The sequence below is a fragment of the Rattus norvegicus genome, chromosome 14, assembly GCF_021556685.1.
Source record: "Rattus norvegicus strain SHRSP/BbbUtx chromosome 14, alternate assembly SHRSP_T2T, whole genome shotgun sequence".
NCBI classification, from domain to species: domain Eukaryota; kingdom Metazoa; phylum Chordata; class Mammalia; order Rodentia; family Muridae; genus Rattus; species Rattus norvegicus.
In genome coordinates this window covers 18517433-18535440 of record NC_141547.1, presented here as the reverse complement: position 1 = coordinate 18535440, position 18008 = coordinate 18517433, and the positions used below count along the sequence as shown (strand labels likewise).

General features: G+C 39.2%; 1 protein-coding gene across 6 annotated transcripts in view; it reads left to right on the top strand.

Annotated features, from left to right (window-relative positions):
• Window positions 1-18008, top strand: part of Npffr2 (neuropeptide FF receptor 2) — a 284733-nt gene that overhangs the window by 261823 nt on the left and 4902 nt on the right. For 4 of the 6 annotated variants that reach the window (XM_087584387.1, XM_087584388.1, XM_087584389.1 and 1 more), the window contains 2 exons: window positions 11097-11447; window positions 14659-14758. In XM_087584387.1, the coding sequence (XP_087440513.1) occupies window positions 11097-11447; window positions 14659-14758 (451 nt within the window). The remainder of the gene's footprint in view (window positions 1-11096; window positions 11448-14658; window positions 14759-18008) is intronic. The other 2 variants (NM_023980.2, NM_001412396.1) reach the window with 1 other exon arrangement.

Here is an 18008-nt window from a genome sequence, read left to right as displayed (position 1 = left end):
TTCAGGTAAACACAGAACGTGCCTGGTCCTAGAGAAATTCTGCTTCCGTGTGTCCCAAGCTCACCAGGCAGCTTTCTTGCAGCAGAAAATTTGGTCTTACCTGTGGTCCCGAGGCTCAGGTTCGCTCGTGGGGTGCTGCCCAGGGGCTCTCTGCAGCGGCAGCCTAAAATTTATTCTTTTAAATATGGCATAAAGGAGTTCACCTGATTTGGCTTTTTACTTCAGTTCCAATGTGAACAGGAACCTGTGTTATGGAGAGGAAAGGAAAAGGCTTCCTTGTGGCCGAGGACGAGGGCTGCTTGCTATTTGAAGACATGAAGGCTGAGACTAGGAAGCTTCATCTAAAACTAACACTGTTTCATCTGAAAAACTGAAAAGGAAGGAACAAACTGGGAAGGCTCAAGAACTAGAGGCTTGGATCTTCATCAAAGCATTTGACCAATAAAACGTCTAGATCAAAGGGTACACAAGGAGTCTAAAAGGCAACGGGTTGTAAGTACACTTAACCTGACCTCTAATAACAACATTTTAAGCAGAGCTGAGGTCCATTTCATCAATGGATATTTCAGGCTACCCGTTCCTCTTGGGCAGTCTTGTGCTTTCATCAGTTCTACTGGGGACTGTGCAGTATCACAAGTGCAGCAGCTGCAGCTTCTGTGTCAAAGACAACTCCCGTCTTCCCTCTTTCAGGGTTTTCCTGGAAGGTATAGATCTCTGAGTCAGAAATTTAGGCCACTCAGCTGCACTGAAATGAATGTCACAGTAATGGGGTAAGATGTGCTGGTCTCACATTACGATCTTGAAATGTTTACCCAGAAGCCCTCCGTGCCCAACTCCATTTTATTCCTACATGTGTTCATGGTGCTTATCATATTTTTTTCATCATAGACCTTCTCAAATATACTATTTCCACCAAACTCCTTGCTTTAGTTTCTCTTAAAGGTCAAATTTAAAAGTGACAATCCCTTATTCCTTTATTTAAAATTATTAAGAGCATTGTACTAAAATAGAGTCATCAAGACAGTTCAAGATAAGTATAAAAAGCTATGGATTTGAACACAGTGTATGTTCATATTTGCATATGCAGCCAAACACACACATGCATGCAATTCATGCACACACACACACACACACACACACACACACACACACACAAACTCGGTCATTTCATGATAAAAAAAATCTGAAAAGGACAATTATAAATCTGTGAGATCAAAAAAAGACTTCAACAATTATAGACACTTTCCACACTTGACAGACACAGCATTTATTTATCTATTTATTATAAATGATAAGAGGTGACCCTCTGGGAAACTGAAGAGTTGATGACATTATTTGACCTTATACTTTATGTCATTGCTATCTGAACCTTCTTTGAAATAGTATTCGTTTGGGAGGAGAAGGAAAATGTATTAGAACCAAGGACTAAAGATGTGAGTTCTCATTTTAAGTTTTGAATTTTTAAAATGAATCGGCTTTTCATGTTTGTTTTTTGATTATTTTCCTGTTACATACTTATCTTAGTTGCCTTCTCCTTGCTGTGATAAAATACTCCACTAGAAGAAACCTGAGCAGGGAAGGGCTTGTCTTGTGTTATGGTTCTAGACATAGTTCAGCGTGATGAAGACATGGCAGCAGGCAGGGAAGCCATGGTGTCAGCCATGGTCACATCAAATCCATACTCAGGAACTAGAGAATGAAAAGAAATGAGGGCCAGGCTACAAAACCTGTAGGTGGGACCCAATGACTCAATAACTCCAGCAAGGCTCTAACTTAATCTTCCACGGTTTTTCCTGTGAAACACTATCAGCTAGGGACCATTTGCCAAGTGTTCATAGCTGTGAGCCTCCAGGGGCTACTTCACATTTAAATAATAGCTGACCTTAATCTGTTTTTTTTCTTTTATTTGACTAAACATGTAGATTTTCAAATTCATCACAGCACAATACATTTCATTTTAGAGTCAGCCTTGGGAAACTGCCCAAAAAGCAGTGATTGATGATCAAGTTGTTATTGTTTGTATTGGCATCGTTGGTGATTAAGGAAAGCAATTATTTATTTCTCATTTGATAAATTAGGTTACTGGTGGGGGGAGAAATTTAGACATAAGGAAATGTCTAAAAAACCACTGAAGCTTTTGTTGACTACCAAACTTGTGAAAAGAAATTAATATCTAAAGTGTAAATGGTCTTCTGGTAATTCTAATGGTACAGATTTGTTACATAAATACTTGCTTTTAAAATAATGCAAACTCCAAAAGAAACAATGAAATATGGAACTATGGAAATGCAGATTTTTTTCTCGTCAAAAAGATGCAGAGTCTACAACATACTTTGCTTGATACATACTATGAAAATGCTCTGTCTGCTGCTAAGGGCTGTGCTCTGATAAGGTCACTGTGGGCAGTTTTCTTATTCAATTATGCATATAAAATACTCTGTGCCAAGCACATAGTTAAAATAAATATGTATATTTTCCTTAATGTTCTCTATTCTTACTCGATGATCCAGTGAGCAATCATTGACCCCTATCAGAAACTAAAAATTACTAAAATACACCTAATAACTAATGCAAGCTGGACACAAAGTTTTCAATGTTCTAGCTCTGTGTTGTGATATATGTTTCAGCTTTGTGAAGTCCTCAGCCTCCTTACTAGGTCATAGCCTGATCATCTACAATATGGATACTCTTCAGGATCCTGTGTTTCTCGGCAGAAAAGCTATGTTATCTAGCCTATTTTGCCATCTACAGTGTTCTCTATGTTAGCTTATAGCAACCCTTGAACATCCCCCCCCAAAAAAAACCAATCCAAGTTGTAGTCTAACAGAGATTGTAGGAATTGCTTTCCAAAAGCCTGATCATAGGATAATATGCTAACTTGCTGGAATGAAAACCCAAAGAAAACATCCAGAAAGACATATCCTGAACTCCCGGTGCTTTCCCCAGGAAACACACACACACACAGCCTTCCATGGCACACAGCCTTCCATAGCTCATGTGCATAAATGGATACAATAAATGTATATCAGACTAAAATTATGATTTAGAGAAAACCCCCACTTTGGAACTCTGCCAGTTGTTTGAGTTACCCGGGGTTGTGGATACCGTAGAGCACTGTACTGCATGGCTCGCATCTCTAAAGCTGATGGATATGGATCTTGTAGTGTCATAAGGCTCCAGCACTGCCCAGTGCTGCCATGGGCCTTTAGTATATGGCCTTTATCGTGGTGTTTACAATCCAAACCACGACAATATATAAAGAGAGAGAAGATGGTAAACTAATCAGTGTAGTTCTGGACCAGAGGGTAGGCCAGTGTGTGTAAGAAGCACATCTTCAAATTTCCCAGCTTTCGTAAGGCTGTGCTTCCTACTATTTCTTGTTTGATGTGGGTCTGGCAACTTTATTTACTCTCAGCAAATATGACACAGGAGGCATGGCTTAGTCTATACGTGTCAACTACTCAGAGTGTTTGGGTCATTTCCAGATAGGGATAGGAGGGAGGATAGAAGGGAGGGAGGGAAGGAGGGAGGGAGAGAGGGAGGTAGTAGGTGAGTGAGTGAGTGAGTGAGTGAGTAGGCGAGTGAGGTCAGGCTTTGAAAGAGATACATGCTCTTGTAGCAACATTCCTTCTACCAATGTCTTCCTTCTCTCTCCAGATGCATGAGTTTAGAAGTTCACTCATCCTACCAGCCTAGGAGAAAAAAATACAAAAGTGATCTTACCATGTAGTATTTAGTACAGTAGTCATGGAGTAAACGCATGTAATTTAAAATGTTCCACTTGTGCTGCATCTCAAGTTGTGTTTTCATTATACTAAAAAGTATTGATGGTGTCAGTAAACCGAATAGAAAGCACACTGTACCAAGGTGATATGCCTCAGTCCTGCTGGAATCTCATCGTCTCATCTCCTTCTCAGTCTCTATCTGAAGAGCTTAGCAATGACTGTTGATGTGGAAAAACCTATTCATAATAGTGTTCAGAAGAGAACATGTGTGGATGCTGACAGCTCAGCCAAGCTTACATGATCCTGGTTTTCACCTACCATTGATAAGCTGCTTAGTACTGTAGTACGAAAACTGACATAACTTTTTGAAAGTGAGTAAAAAGTGTCCTCTGAGCCCAGTGCAGGAAATTTCTCTGGACACATCCTAAGCTAAAAGGTGATGTCATCAGACACATCCAAAACTAAAAAGTAATGTCACTGGACACAAAGCTAAAACATGAAGTGAGATAAACTTTGAAAATGCCATGTTAGAAAAACTACTTTTGAATAAATGAATAGCAAGAAGAAGTTGATTTATTTAAGGAGTCTTATCCTTCCAAAGCACCTTGGTAGAAGGGTGAAGGACTATCTTTGTATTCTTCATGGTTTAAGTTTATAGTGAGAGAAATAACTCTCTGTTCTTGGTATGATACTGAAATGTAATTTGCTTGAAAAGCAGTTTGAATTAATTCTCACTTTAGAGGGGAAAGAGCAATGCTATTTATATTTACATACTAAAAATGAAAATTTCATTTCAAACAAAATACTTGATTGTGAAAATATATCTTCGTTTCTGCTTCTTATTCCATTCTTTCTTCATTTTGAGACAGAGCTTCAGTATGAGTCCCAGGCTGCACTGGACACACTAAACCTCTGCTCCAGCCTTTTGATGATGAGATTACATGTTTGCTCCATCACAACCAGCCCTGACCTATTTAGATATCTTGGATACTATACAATTCACTTATTTGAATTGAGGATGTTTGCAGCTAACCATCAGACTGACTATGGGGACCGCTATGGAGGAGTTAGAGAAAGGACTGAAGGAGCTGAAAGGGTTTGCAGTCCCACAGGAAGAACAACAATATCAACCAAACAGAACCCCCACCCCCAGAGCTCCCAGGGACTAAACCACCAACCAATGAGTACACATGGAGGGACCCATGGCTCCAGTTGCATATGTAGCAGAGGACGGCATTGTCTAGCATCAATAGGAGGAGAGGCTCTTGGTCCGGTGAAAGCTAGATTCCCGAGTGTAGGGAAATGCCAGGGCACTGAGGTGGGAGTGGGTTGGTAGGAGTGGGAGCATCCTCACAGAAGCTGGTAGATAGAGGAGGGAGAGTGAGGAGGAGGAAAGGGGATAACATTTGAAATGTAAATATATAAAATATCCAATAAAATGTTTTTAAAATGACTCAAAAAAATCTCAGATTTTCTCATTATGAAGTGACATCTCTGTGTAATTTTATAGTCCTTTCACTCCTTCCTTCCAGCTCAAAGGGGTACAGATTCATTCTCCTTAGCAATTTCAGTCTTCATAGAAATAGCTGAGCATCACAAATTGAAGGAGATAAACTGATGAGTTCAACTGGGTCCCGTCTGTGGCTGAGCTTAACTACCAGGCTAATGAGTTTGGATTTCATGGTATCAGAGAAAGGTCTTTGAATAATGCTTATGACTGGGAAATACAAAATTCCATATATACATATGGATGCTGACAGACTGAAGCCACTTCCGCTATCTGCATAAGTAATTACTTAGGCAGCTGCAACAGCTTATGAGCCAGTTCTGCACTGTGATCCCCCAAATGTTGAGGACCGCTCCCTCTTTGCTATTTCTTAAAACACAGAGGACCTCATTCCTGTAGACCTCCCAATGGTTATTTTAAAATCTCAAAATTAAAGTCAAACAAAAAAAATCTGTAGGAACTAGAAAAATAAGAAGGACATTAAATAAAAAGGACCTAAGGACCTTGCTGTGAAACTTTTCAATTATGCTAATCAATAATATTGCCTAGTATAGTATATATTTTGGCTTGTTTCCATCAGAAAAAAAAATCACCTTACAAATCTATCTTATTGAAACCATTCAAGGAATACAGTATTTTTTATATAAGAAATTAAATCAGACAAGGCTTTTGTAAGTACCAAATATTAAGCAAAACATCACACAGTGTTATGAAATTGCGCTAGAAGAGTTAACACTCAACCAAGAAAGTGATAATGTTTTGAGGGATTAGCATTATTGACGGAATTTTTAATGAACAGCTAGGTTGTAGTGAGAATAAAGAAGCTTAAGAATACTAAATACTGCAGGAATAATGTAGGAGTGATGAATGTCCTGCCTTTCAGTGATTCTCCAGGATGCCAGTACAAGAGCCCTCAGTGAAAGGCAACTGAATAGGGTGTGTGCATGCGTGCATGCATATGTGTGTGTGTGTGTGTGTGTGTGTGTGTGTGTGTGTGTGTGTGTGTGCGTGTGTGTGTGAAATCTGACTAAAGCATATGCCTTATTGAAAACCTAGTCTTACGTGGCAATTGGTTATGACAGGCAATCATGTACATGACATAATTTAAATCTCAGTTCTCCTGAGAACTCTCTTCAATGAAACACTCTTTTCCTCAGATATATAGCAAGGCCACTGGCTGCAGATTCTATTTAGGCTTTTCTTGTGTGTGCATCATATGTCATGGATGACTTACATACTCATAGTAACAGGTACAGAAATGTTCAGCAACAAGCCACGTGGCTTCTTATACTCAGCTGTGAGCCAATTTTTAGACAAAGAGCATGCAGAAATGGGATCAGAGAGGCCCTCTGGATGTTTCACTGCTGATCCTATAGCCTTTGAAGCAAACCTGCTCTTGTATATAGTGACGGCGTACCCTGGATGTGCTCATCCCTCACTATTACTCAGTGCATTACTCTTTAATTCACTAATTATTTGGAATATACGACTTGATATATTTGAATGCCTCTGACTTTACCTTGGTGTCTAGCTCCAGAATTGCCCCATAGTCTTCTAAGTTATAGGATAGGCCAGGACACAGATAGATGCTACCAAATGGCTTCCAATACTTTATGAGGAATAGATCTCTTAGATGGTTTTTGGGCTCAGGCATAAGAACTACTTATTGAACTATTTCATTGCTGTCATTAGCTGAGTCACACTGAGTCACAGTGTGTATTTCTGGTCTCAAATATATCTAATGTTATATGAGCACAGAGATATTCAATGTTGTATGAGCACAGAGATATCCAATGTTGTATGAGCACAGAGATATCCAATGTTGTATGAGCAAACAAATTAGAATCGTAGTATGCCATTGTAGGTCATCATCCTTTGAGTCTTTTAACAAATGTCTCCTCTTAGTCCCCTACTCAAATTCAAATACTTTTGGTCATGCTTTGGTGACTAGAAATCAATATGATTCTTAGATTAAAAAATTAATAGACCCCATGGCCAAGCCAAAGCATCCAGATTCACCCTGCTTCTTGGAAGTGTCAGTAAGATATATTTTGGAATGATGTTAATTGCTCCAGTCTATGTAATTCCCATTCCAACTTTTAGCTGGAATTAGTAGCTTGCCTCTATCTATCTATCATGTGAGCTGCTGTAGTACTTAACTCCTCTGACCTTTTCCTCAGAGGAGGATCTCTGATAATAATAGTCCAAGCAATTTACTAGCCTGCTTTGAATGTTTATTGAATCAAAGTCTCATTTCGTGAAACTACAACAGTTATATTGGCAAATTCAAGTATACTCTGGCAACGTAGTACATTTGCACTGATTTCTTTGAAGTGGCAGGGCAAATTATGCCCACTTCTTTTGAAAATTATCACAGAAAGGAAAGCACTAGCCTAGATTATGACAAGGGGTCCCCTTTGGCCTGGGGTACTTCCCTACAGAAAGACATTCCATAATGACCCTTCCCATCTCACCCTCTGCTTCTCACCTCAGCCTGATGTTGGACCTTCCTCGTGGCATCTTCCAGTCATCATAGTTACCCTGTGGCCATTTCACAACATCACTGTCTCCCATGAGTGCTCTGGAACATGGGAAACTTCTCTCTCGTATAGTAATTCTGGGGAACTACCCCAGGCAGTCCCAGAATGTTACCCAAATACACTCACAGAGCCCATGGTCTTGCTTCAGCAGTTTTAGCATTGTTCATCCGATCTCATTCATATTTGTTTTTATCCATAGGAATCCATTCAGGCTGGTTCTGCTTGTGAATCCATTCAGGGCTTCTGTTTGTGACTGTTGTCATTTGATTTTATTTCTTCCTAACTATAACCCTTACAGAGTTGCCATGACTGTTCAAGAGGGATGGGAAGGTCAGAACAATACCTCGCCCTCCAAATGTTAATGTTGTTGCACTATTTCTTTCTGGAACTGTACTTGACATGCTGGGGTTTCAGCTCAGTGTTCCTCTAGGTGTATAAGATGGAAAGAAAGTATCAAGTTGAAAAGAAAGAAAGGATGAAGGGATTGGAGAGGGGACAGGGGGAACTGTTCAGACTATGTTTAATACCACTTACATTCCTGAGTGGATGGGTGCTGACCCCTCCCTCTCGTCCCATTTCTTTCCTCACATCGCTTTCTCTCTTTTTGTTTTGCTCTGACCATTTGTTATTAAGTAACCCCTTATGTTTTCCCGGAGTCTGTAATTCCATTTATGTCTCCTGAACATTATTTTCTTGTCTTCCCAGGAGCTGGATTATGTAAGAGACCAAGAGAAGAAGTAGTTCCTCCTGATTTCAGCACCTTCTATTGCCCTAGTCAGAAACAGTAATCGAAGTATTTCCCTAGTCTTCAGAAAGCCTATAACCACAAAACTTTAAAGCTGCCAATAGCCCCAGCATTGAGGCGTTTTTGGGATGTGGAAAGCATGCAACTAAAATGTGTTAAAGAGATTACCCATGTTCGAGCCAGTCACTGAAATTGGCCATTATACTATGGGATGAGTCTCAATATTTATAGGGGCAATGCAGCTATACTATTCCAAAAACACATGATTTAGTATGCTGAGTTTATTTGCACATCTATTAAATAGGAATGAAATAGCAGAGTGGAATACTCATAGCAATGTCTTTTTTCTACTGACTTTGTTTCTGCTTTGGAATCATCACACTTGCTAGGTGTATGGAGACACAAGGCACAGTACCCTAAAGGGAATTGAGAGTTTATCCTAGAGCCAAATTTGAGTGGCCATGGCTCTGGAATCAGAGCGTTAGGTTATCTCAAATTCATTGTTCCAGTGTGGAAACTCCAGTAGAATTTTATAGTGTTAATAATATAGAACAAAATAGTAAATCAATGTATGTTTAAACACATTGGTGAGCACATCAGAAAAGTGGGTACGGCAAAATGGGGGACACTTTTCTATAGGCCTCAGGTGGTATTTAGTGATATTTTTAGGTGTTTGATTGATAAACTGGGGCTCTCAGTTAAATGATTCCAAATGTTTCTAAGTTTTATGGGCAAAGAATGGCTATCCATGAGGCTCAACCCAGTCCAGGATAATGTAATTAATCTCTGAACTTGCAACATTCCAACCTCTCCATATCACTGCATCTGTAAAATAAATAAAGAATATAATTAATTAGATTTAATGCGCTCATTTCGAACTGTCTAAAATGGACTAACTATAAACTCAGTTCACACATTTTATGGATAGGTACTAGGTACGATTTGGATAAACTCTAGTGTGTGTAATCTAAAGCTAAGGAGCGCCTGCCAAATGCAGGTATTAAGGAAGCGCTCATTTAAGTGATGGGCTACCATGTTCTTTTCCTAATCTTAATGTGAAGTATTGGGGTAACTCTTCTTCACACCGTGGGGAGGTGTGTCTTTGTATTTTCAATTGTAACCTCTGTATCAGCAGAGAACTAAATGCTGGCAGAATTTTGGTATTGTCATTTCTATGGCTCATCATTGGGTTTTTTATTTTTGTAAATATTGATTCTTCCTCAACTGCCTAAGGCAATCAGTCTAGAGTTATATCTGAGATTGTCTCACTGCTGATTGGTTATAATAGAGAGCTGACAGCCTATAGTTGGGCAAGAAGGGGAGGGTAGAACTTCTGGGCAGAGAGAATGACAGTGATGCAGGGGAAGAAAGTTGAAGCTGGGGATTCAGAGGGCAGACACAGAGGGGAGCAGACATAGACCACAGAGGAACAGAGAAAGGCGTAGAGCTAGCTGTGAGATGGTAGACAAGATAGTCATAGTAGGGTTAAATGAACTAGCTGGAGACAGTCCCAGATAAAGGCATAAGCTTTAAACTACAAAAAAACTTACATACAAACACACACACACACACACACACACACACACACACACACACACAAGCTGTTATATCTTATATATTTTGGTTCTTTTCCTAAGACTACTTTATTGTACAAATGTTAGCTTATTTACAAATACACCCTTTTCCTGAAAGCCATAAAAAGCTACATCTCTTTTGGGTGACCAAGGAAATCGATTAACAGGATCTCACCCATTCAGTGATTTCATTCAGAAGTGTCGCCAGTAACAAAGCTCCGTTAGGAAATGAATAAGTAGCTTATTCATTTAAGTTCCGTGTGACTCTCAAATCAGAATTGGTTCAGAGTTAAGTAGAGGCAAGTGAAAGTACAGGATTGCTTAGTTAAAGAACACACAAATGAATATCATTCAAAATCAAGCATCAGATATGTAATACATAACTCAGTTCTTACTGTAATATTTATAGGACCAACATGCCTCACCATAGTACAACACATATACTTGCTAAACATCCAGAAGAGACTGTGAAGTCACTAATTGACTCAAAGGTCTTCAAAATGTGATTCTATCAGCTTAGTTGTTGATCCACTTAAATTTACATCTACCAACATAAAATTCCTAACATTACTCTTAGTTGGGAATATAGGAACTTAATTTTATGTTTAAATAAAATAATTGGAATACAGAGGTGGCTCTGAATTTTCAAAACACACTTAGAAATAATCCCTTGTTAGATTACTAGACAACATAGATGCTCTTCTGATGTCCTCCTGTCTTACAAGAACAAGTGGGTTTTGACAGATCAACTATGTTCAGAAGTGAAATATATCGTATGTCAGGGAAGCAACTGTAATGATCATTATGTATGGCACAGAGGAGTAATTTCAAATGCTTCCAGTAGAAATCCAAATAAGACAAGTACCATACTTAAAATTCAGGTCCATTTAAAACTGATGGACTCTGAGAACTCATTGAAATTCAGTGATGTTGAGAAATGGATTCTCTTATTAAACGTAAACACAGATGTTACATTTTACCAATATTTCGTTGATTTTTTTCCAGCCTCTCCTTTGATAAGGTCCACCATGGGCAAGAGATGGGACTCAAACTCTTCAGGAAGCTGGGATCACATCTGGAGTGGCAATGACACACAGCATCCTTGGTATTCAGATATCAACATCACATACATGAACTACTATCTCCACCAGCCCCACGTGACAGCTGTCTTCATTAGCTCCTACTTCCTGATCTTCTTCCTGTGCATGGTGGGAAACACTGTCGTTTGCTTTGTTGTAATAAGGAATAGGTACATGCACACGGTCACTAATTTCTTCATCTTCAACCTCGCAATAAGTGACTTACTGGTTGGAATATTCTGCATGCCTATCACATTGCTGGACAACATCATAGCAGGTATGTTGGCTTGTGTCTTGTATAAAGATGATAACGTTTCCCACATATACCCAGAGTCAGAGTGGAGTCATTCATTCACTCGCACATGCTTATTGAGTTCCCAGAAGTGTTCCACATACCTATCTTCACAAGATGAATATTCTAAACAAAACATGTAATAAACACCTAGATATACATATAGGCTTGAGAATAAGAACTTCTCTCTGACGCGTCTGAGCCCATGTTATCTTTTCTTTCACCTTACATTTCTAGAGGTGCAGGGGGAGTGTAGTTCCTAAACCCAGTAAGGTGTTCATTGATTTAACATTGTGGTATTAATTGTGAAACAACCTTTGATATGTTCACAATTAAATCATCTCAGCATATTAGAGTTATTCAAAGTAGGACAGGCCATATCAAAGTTCATATCTGCTCACGACACTCATTTTTCTGCCATATTTACTTTGCATTAAATGACTACCTTAATATTTTGCACATAACTCACCTCACCATGCCCTTGGTTTTGTTTCCCAATGGTAGGCCACTTGCAGAACCTCCTGCCTTAAGTTTTGGTAATTAGGACCATAAATTTAAGTAAACATGCAACTAGTGTAATTTTATGTTTCTCAGCTGCATAAGACAGAAATTTCATTTTGGTAATCCACTTTACACCACACAAACGCAAACATGCGTTCACAAGCTTCACGGCCTCTCTTGGTCCAGAATGGAACTCGCTTGGTGATTGTTAACTCTCAGGGCTCTTCACTTCCCCTTGTCCTTGGTCCTGTGTTTTCTGGATGCACAACTTTGTTCTACTTTATTCCCTCCCAAGCAAGAGTGCATCGTGATGAACCATTTCTGAGAACTTACACATCTTTCTGTCACTCCCACACTCGATTATAGTTCGCTGTGTGAACCATTCGGGGCTGGACATTTTTTCTCTCATGATTTTAAAGGAATTGCTTTCTTATTACTTCTGGGAAATGTTTGAGTAACTGCTGAAAAATTTGACTCTTGCTGTCTTTTATTTGGGTTCTATATTTTTCATCCTAAAAGCTTGCTGAGTTTTCTTTATTTCCCCCGGAGTTCTGAATGTTATAAAATTAGGGTTGGAGGTTGCTTTTTGGGAGTTTATTTACTGTACTGCATACAAACTGCTTCTTTCAATATGAAAACCAATGCGTTTAATCTTGGAGAATTTTTCTTGGCAAAGTCTTTTCCCTTCTTCTTTTGATGTTTTCTTAACACAGAAGAGATTAGGGGGCCCCTTTCTTATGTCTCATTCAATCTATGCCTCTTGTTTTCCAAAGATGAGTGTGTGAGTGTGTGAGTGTGTGTGTGTGTATGTGTGTGTGTGCGTGTGTGCATGTGTGTCTGTCTGTCTGTCTGTCTGTCTGTTGGAGTGCGGTATATAACTATAATATCAGCACATTAGCAGTCCAGGTAGGAGAACTGCAAGTTAAAGTTTAGCCTAGTTTACATAAAGCCATAAAGCCACTGTACCCAAAATCCAAGGATTTGAGACTAAACAGATTGCTTAATGGTTAAGAGCAGTTCCAGAGGACCTAGTTTCAGTTCCCAGCACCCACTGTTGTATGACACAAAACTGCCTATGACTTTAGCTTCTAGGAGATTTGATGTTCTCTTCTGGCTTCTATGGGCACCTGAACTCACCCATGTGTACCTATACATAGACACACCCATATTCGTGATTTTAAAATGATAATAAATCTTTCTTTTAATCTAAGAGCTAAGTACGTACCTCAGTGACAGCGTGCTTGCCCAGCCTGTATGGAGTCCTGGGGTCAGTGCAGACAGTGTGGCAGACAAGGGTTTCCTCAATTTTCACCTTGGGTTCTTCCGTTTTACTATCTTAGATTACTTAGCCTTATTTTTGTTTGTTTTCTGCATGTGTATCTGCTATCATTTTACATTTTTGAGATTGCTAGTAACATCTTCATTCCGGTTCTGTGTGAGTTTTCCACTACGCAGTCCTTATATTCCCTTTCATTTATATTTGAGACTTCCTTAGTATTAAGGACCATTTAGTGAGGACCCCTATGTGTTCTATAGACTCACCGAGGACTCTCATTTCATGATCTAGACTGCCTGAGAGGCTGAAGTAATGAGGTGTGAGTTTGAGGCCAGCCTGAAGAACATGGTGAGACCTTGTCTCTGAGAGCAAAGTGAAACAGTGAGAAATTCAAATAGGGTTGCTGTTAAAATACACTCATTTGTGGTATTTTGTGCTAATTGAGATCAGATATGAATAGTTGGTTTTTTTAAAGAAACTATAGGTGTTTTTGTTTAAACAGAAAATATACTTTAAGATCTAAACAAAAACAGCGGTTAGGAGAAGCTATTTTTTTTTTAATAGCAAATGTGTATTCTAAAGCTCTGATAGTATTGATTTCTCAGAGAAATGCCCTGGTCCCTGAGATTTAGTTAAGTAACTGAAATAGATGACTGTCATTCATGCCAAGGTGTCTCCATTCTGGTGTCACCATCACAGTGGTCATGCACTGTGTGTATTTGTATCATATGTAATTCCCACTTCCTCACAAATTATGGCATGTATTTCCAAATTAGTAAATTAATATCCTGGCTATTCTAGTCATTTAAAGCAGCGTTTCTCAACCTGGGGACCGTGACCTCCCTGAAGGATTGAGCAACTCTTCATAGGGGTCACCTAAGACCATTAGAAATATCAGACATTTACATTATAACTCATAACAGTAACAAAATTAAGTCATGAAGTAGCAATGGAAATAATTTTATGGTTGGTTCCCCACAGCATAAGGAACTGTGTTACAGGGTCACAGCATTAGGAAGGTTGAAACCACTTGTTTAAGGCATTGCAGCATAAGGTTTGATGGTGTGCACTCTAGATACTTACCTAGGTTTAAATATTTTTAAGGTGACTGGAGCAAGGCGTACAGTTCTGGTTTTATCCTTGTGTAGAGCTGCCACGATTTAGAGAACAGAGCGTTCAGAATCTTCTCCCGGGGATTGAATATAGTACCAGGAGTGAAGTACTTCTTGTAGTCCCTGGGATGTATGTAAGCTTTGCTGCGGAAGTCTTGCTCTGAGGATGCACATTCTGTGTGGAGAAATCACTGAGCATGCTGGGATGTATTACTCCACGGCTGCTTTCATTTCTCGTCTTTTGTTAATATTTGCCGTATAGTGAGGTGAAAGAATTGAGTCAAAACCTATTCCATCCCCAATCTAGGATGGCCGTTTGGAAGCAGCATGTGCAAGATCAGCGGGCTGGTGCAAGGGATATCGGTTGCCGCTTCTGTCTTCACCTTGGTTGCCATAGCCGTGGACAGGTAAGTCAGCTCTAAATCTAATCTGTAGTTCCTACATCTTGTCACCACTTCTAAATGGTCCTGAGCATGCTCATGCAACTGCATACCTGCTGGTACTACTGCAACTCAGAGTTATTGCTTCACCCAAATTTATTGCTTCACCAAATATTTATAAAAAATTATGTAATTCATGTAGTTACATTTTTTTTTTCAGTTCTTAAATGGTTAATATTTTCCATGCAGTTACAGCTTGGGAATATGAATTTATTGGGTATTTAATTTTAGACTCACTGATACATTGCTTCTAGTCTTTGCAAAAATTATATAACAAGGCCAGTTGGTCCTTCCATGTTTGTAGTTATAAACCACATCAGGTTTTTGGTAAGAGATTCATGGTTTTTGTGTGTGTGCTCACTCAAAATATACATCACATTTTTAAGAAACACATTAAAAACAAGGGCGTCCCCTACAAGTGAATGTTCTATATTGATTAGGGATCTCTACAGTGAATGAGAGCTATATTATTATCTGTATTTCTACTTCATCTTTAAGTTTAAAAAATTTACTCCCACTTACAATTGGTACTTAAATGTCCTTAAATGCTTTGAGCAATGTTTATGACATGACGCTTGAAAAAAAATTTAAAAAGTCATTTAAAAGACCTTGAAAAGTCTTTATTTTCAAAGTTAAATGAGATTAAAATCAAGCAATTTGTGCTGGTTTTTAGTGGGTAATGATAGGGAAATTAAAATGAATGAAGCAGGACCACATAATTCAGTGATTCAACTGGTGTACATTTCAAAACCATATACTGCCTGAGAGATTGCACAATCATACCCACAATCCAGTGCCACAGTGTGAAATCTCAAACATTCCAGATGCAGACCAATGTTGGAAAAGCAGAAATGCATATACAGGAGGGGTGACTAGCAACATCAGAATGTCTCTGCAAACAGGAAGATAAGTGAATTTGGGGGCTGCCAAGAGGACATTACAGCTGTAATGTTTGCTGCAAGACAGCATGCTGGAGAGAAGAGAAATAACATTTGTTTGGTCTGGAGAACAATGCCCCTGAAGGACACCATGTATTTTCTTCCACTTTTAATGCGTGAAAGTTTAATGAGGTTAATTAATAAATGAATGCAACGTTGTTTTATTCTTTCGCATGGCACGGTGCCTTGATCTTCAGCAAGTTATTGACTTTTTGATTGTGTATTTTATGTGTGTTCCGTGTAATGTTTTGTCAACCTTACACAAGCTAACAAAGACATCTGAGAGGAAGGAATTTCAACTAAGAAAAAAAGGGCCTTCATAAGCTCAGCCTGTAGGCAAGTCTGTGTGAGGGGGTTCATGATTAATAATTGATGTGGAGGGGACAGGCCATTGTGGGTGGTACTATCCCTGAGTAGGTCATCCTGGGATGATTAAGAAAAAAAATGTTTAAGGCAATATGCGGCACTCTTCCACGGCCTCTACCTCCAGGATTCCTGTCCTGACTTCCCTCCGTTATGGAGTGTGACCTGAGAATTATAAGCTGAAATAAATCTATCTTCCTGAATTGATTTTGGTTGTGATTTTTTTTGTCTGCTGTGTTACTTTTTGAGACAGAGTTTTAGTAGGTAGCCTTGGATGGACTGGAATTAACTATGTAGACCAGGCTAGTCTCAAACTCATAGAGAGCCATCTGCTGCTGCATTTTGAGTGCTGGGATTAAAGGTATGCACCACCATGGCCTGTCCTGGTCACTATCTTTATCATGTCAATAGAAATCCTAACTTTTTTTATAGTTATAGCTTTAGTTTCATTCATTTCATTTTTTATTAATCAAGAGAAGGTACCGACATTACATAATAATATTAAATCACCCTTACTTTATTAATATATTTTAGTCTTTGATGATTTCATACATGCATATAATTTATTCTGATGACTCTCACTCACAAGCCTCTCTTATCTCTGCTCCCACCACTACCAGCATCCGTTTCTTCTTTTCTAGACAAATAATCTTATACAAATCTCTTTGCCATACTTGCGACATGCTATTTTGTTTTGTTTTGTGTTGACGAGACTGTGCGACCATGGCTTTGCAACTATCTTAGAGCCTTGTAGGCTCACCAGTGGGTTTACAAGTGGATACCAACTCTCCCTGTTTCCAGAACATGTTAGTAGAATATGTTCTGCAGTAAGTCACATGGCCCCATGAGCCCCTTCTCCATGCACAGCTCATTGCTGGATGGGTCAAACTTGTACAGGTCCGATGCTACTAGACTAAGCTGCTGTGAGCTCCTAATTGCTGTGGCTATATCATGCTTTGAAAATGGCATTTCACAGCCTTTCTCTATGTCTCCTCAGCCTTAAGGGGATAAAGCAAAGGTCTTCTTAGGTCTGAGTCTATCAATTATTCTTAGCATCTTGTGAAGCTATGGCTATCTGAGTTCATTGACATTCATTGAAGAGAACCTTATCTAAAGTTAAGGTTGAGGATAGCCATTGTCTGTGGTTGTAAATGAAGGTATTCAAAAGGATGCTTGATACTATTTCACTTCAGCTAAGCAGCACTAATAGGTTCCTCCCTTGGGCCTGCAACCTTTCTAAGCAGAGTTTTTGACTTGGTGCTAGGCAAGGGTTCTGTCTGGTGAAGCAGACCTCAAAGTCAGTTCCAGAGGGAACCTGGTTCTAGGCAAGGTTCCATCTTGTGGAACAGACTTCAGAGTCCGTTCCAGAGGGGAACTGGTTTCACCCCTACCAGCTGTGTCACGGTTTTACCAATGAGCACATCTTGTCTGGCAGACTGATTAATAACGTTCACAGCCAAGTGAGAACATTTAGGTCCTAACTTCCTCTGGCTCCCTGCAGAGTACCATCTGGCACTGTGTAAGCTATCCAGAAGGGAGGAAGCATCGGATCTGTTCTAGCCTCATTTCTCTTTATCTTGCATGTAAGGTATACGTCATCTTCAGCAACAGAGTCTTATCCTATCATTGTATAGGGATGCTCTGAGGGTGTGTCACAGAAGTTAATTGGGAATTTCTATTCAGCCCTTGCTTTCTTTATCTCCACATCTGTCTGCCAAGTTATACAATCTACTTCAGAATCTCACAAAACCAGAACATATATTACATAGGTGATCATATCTAAAATGATAATACTGCATACAAGCACATGCACATTACAATTCCTTATAATGCACACATAACAATAATAAGAATCACAATAACAAAAGCAGTCTAATTCCTTAACAGATTTTGAATTGCCATGTTCAATGGGGAAT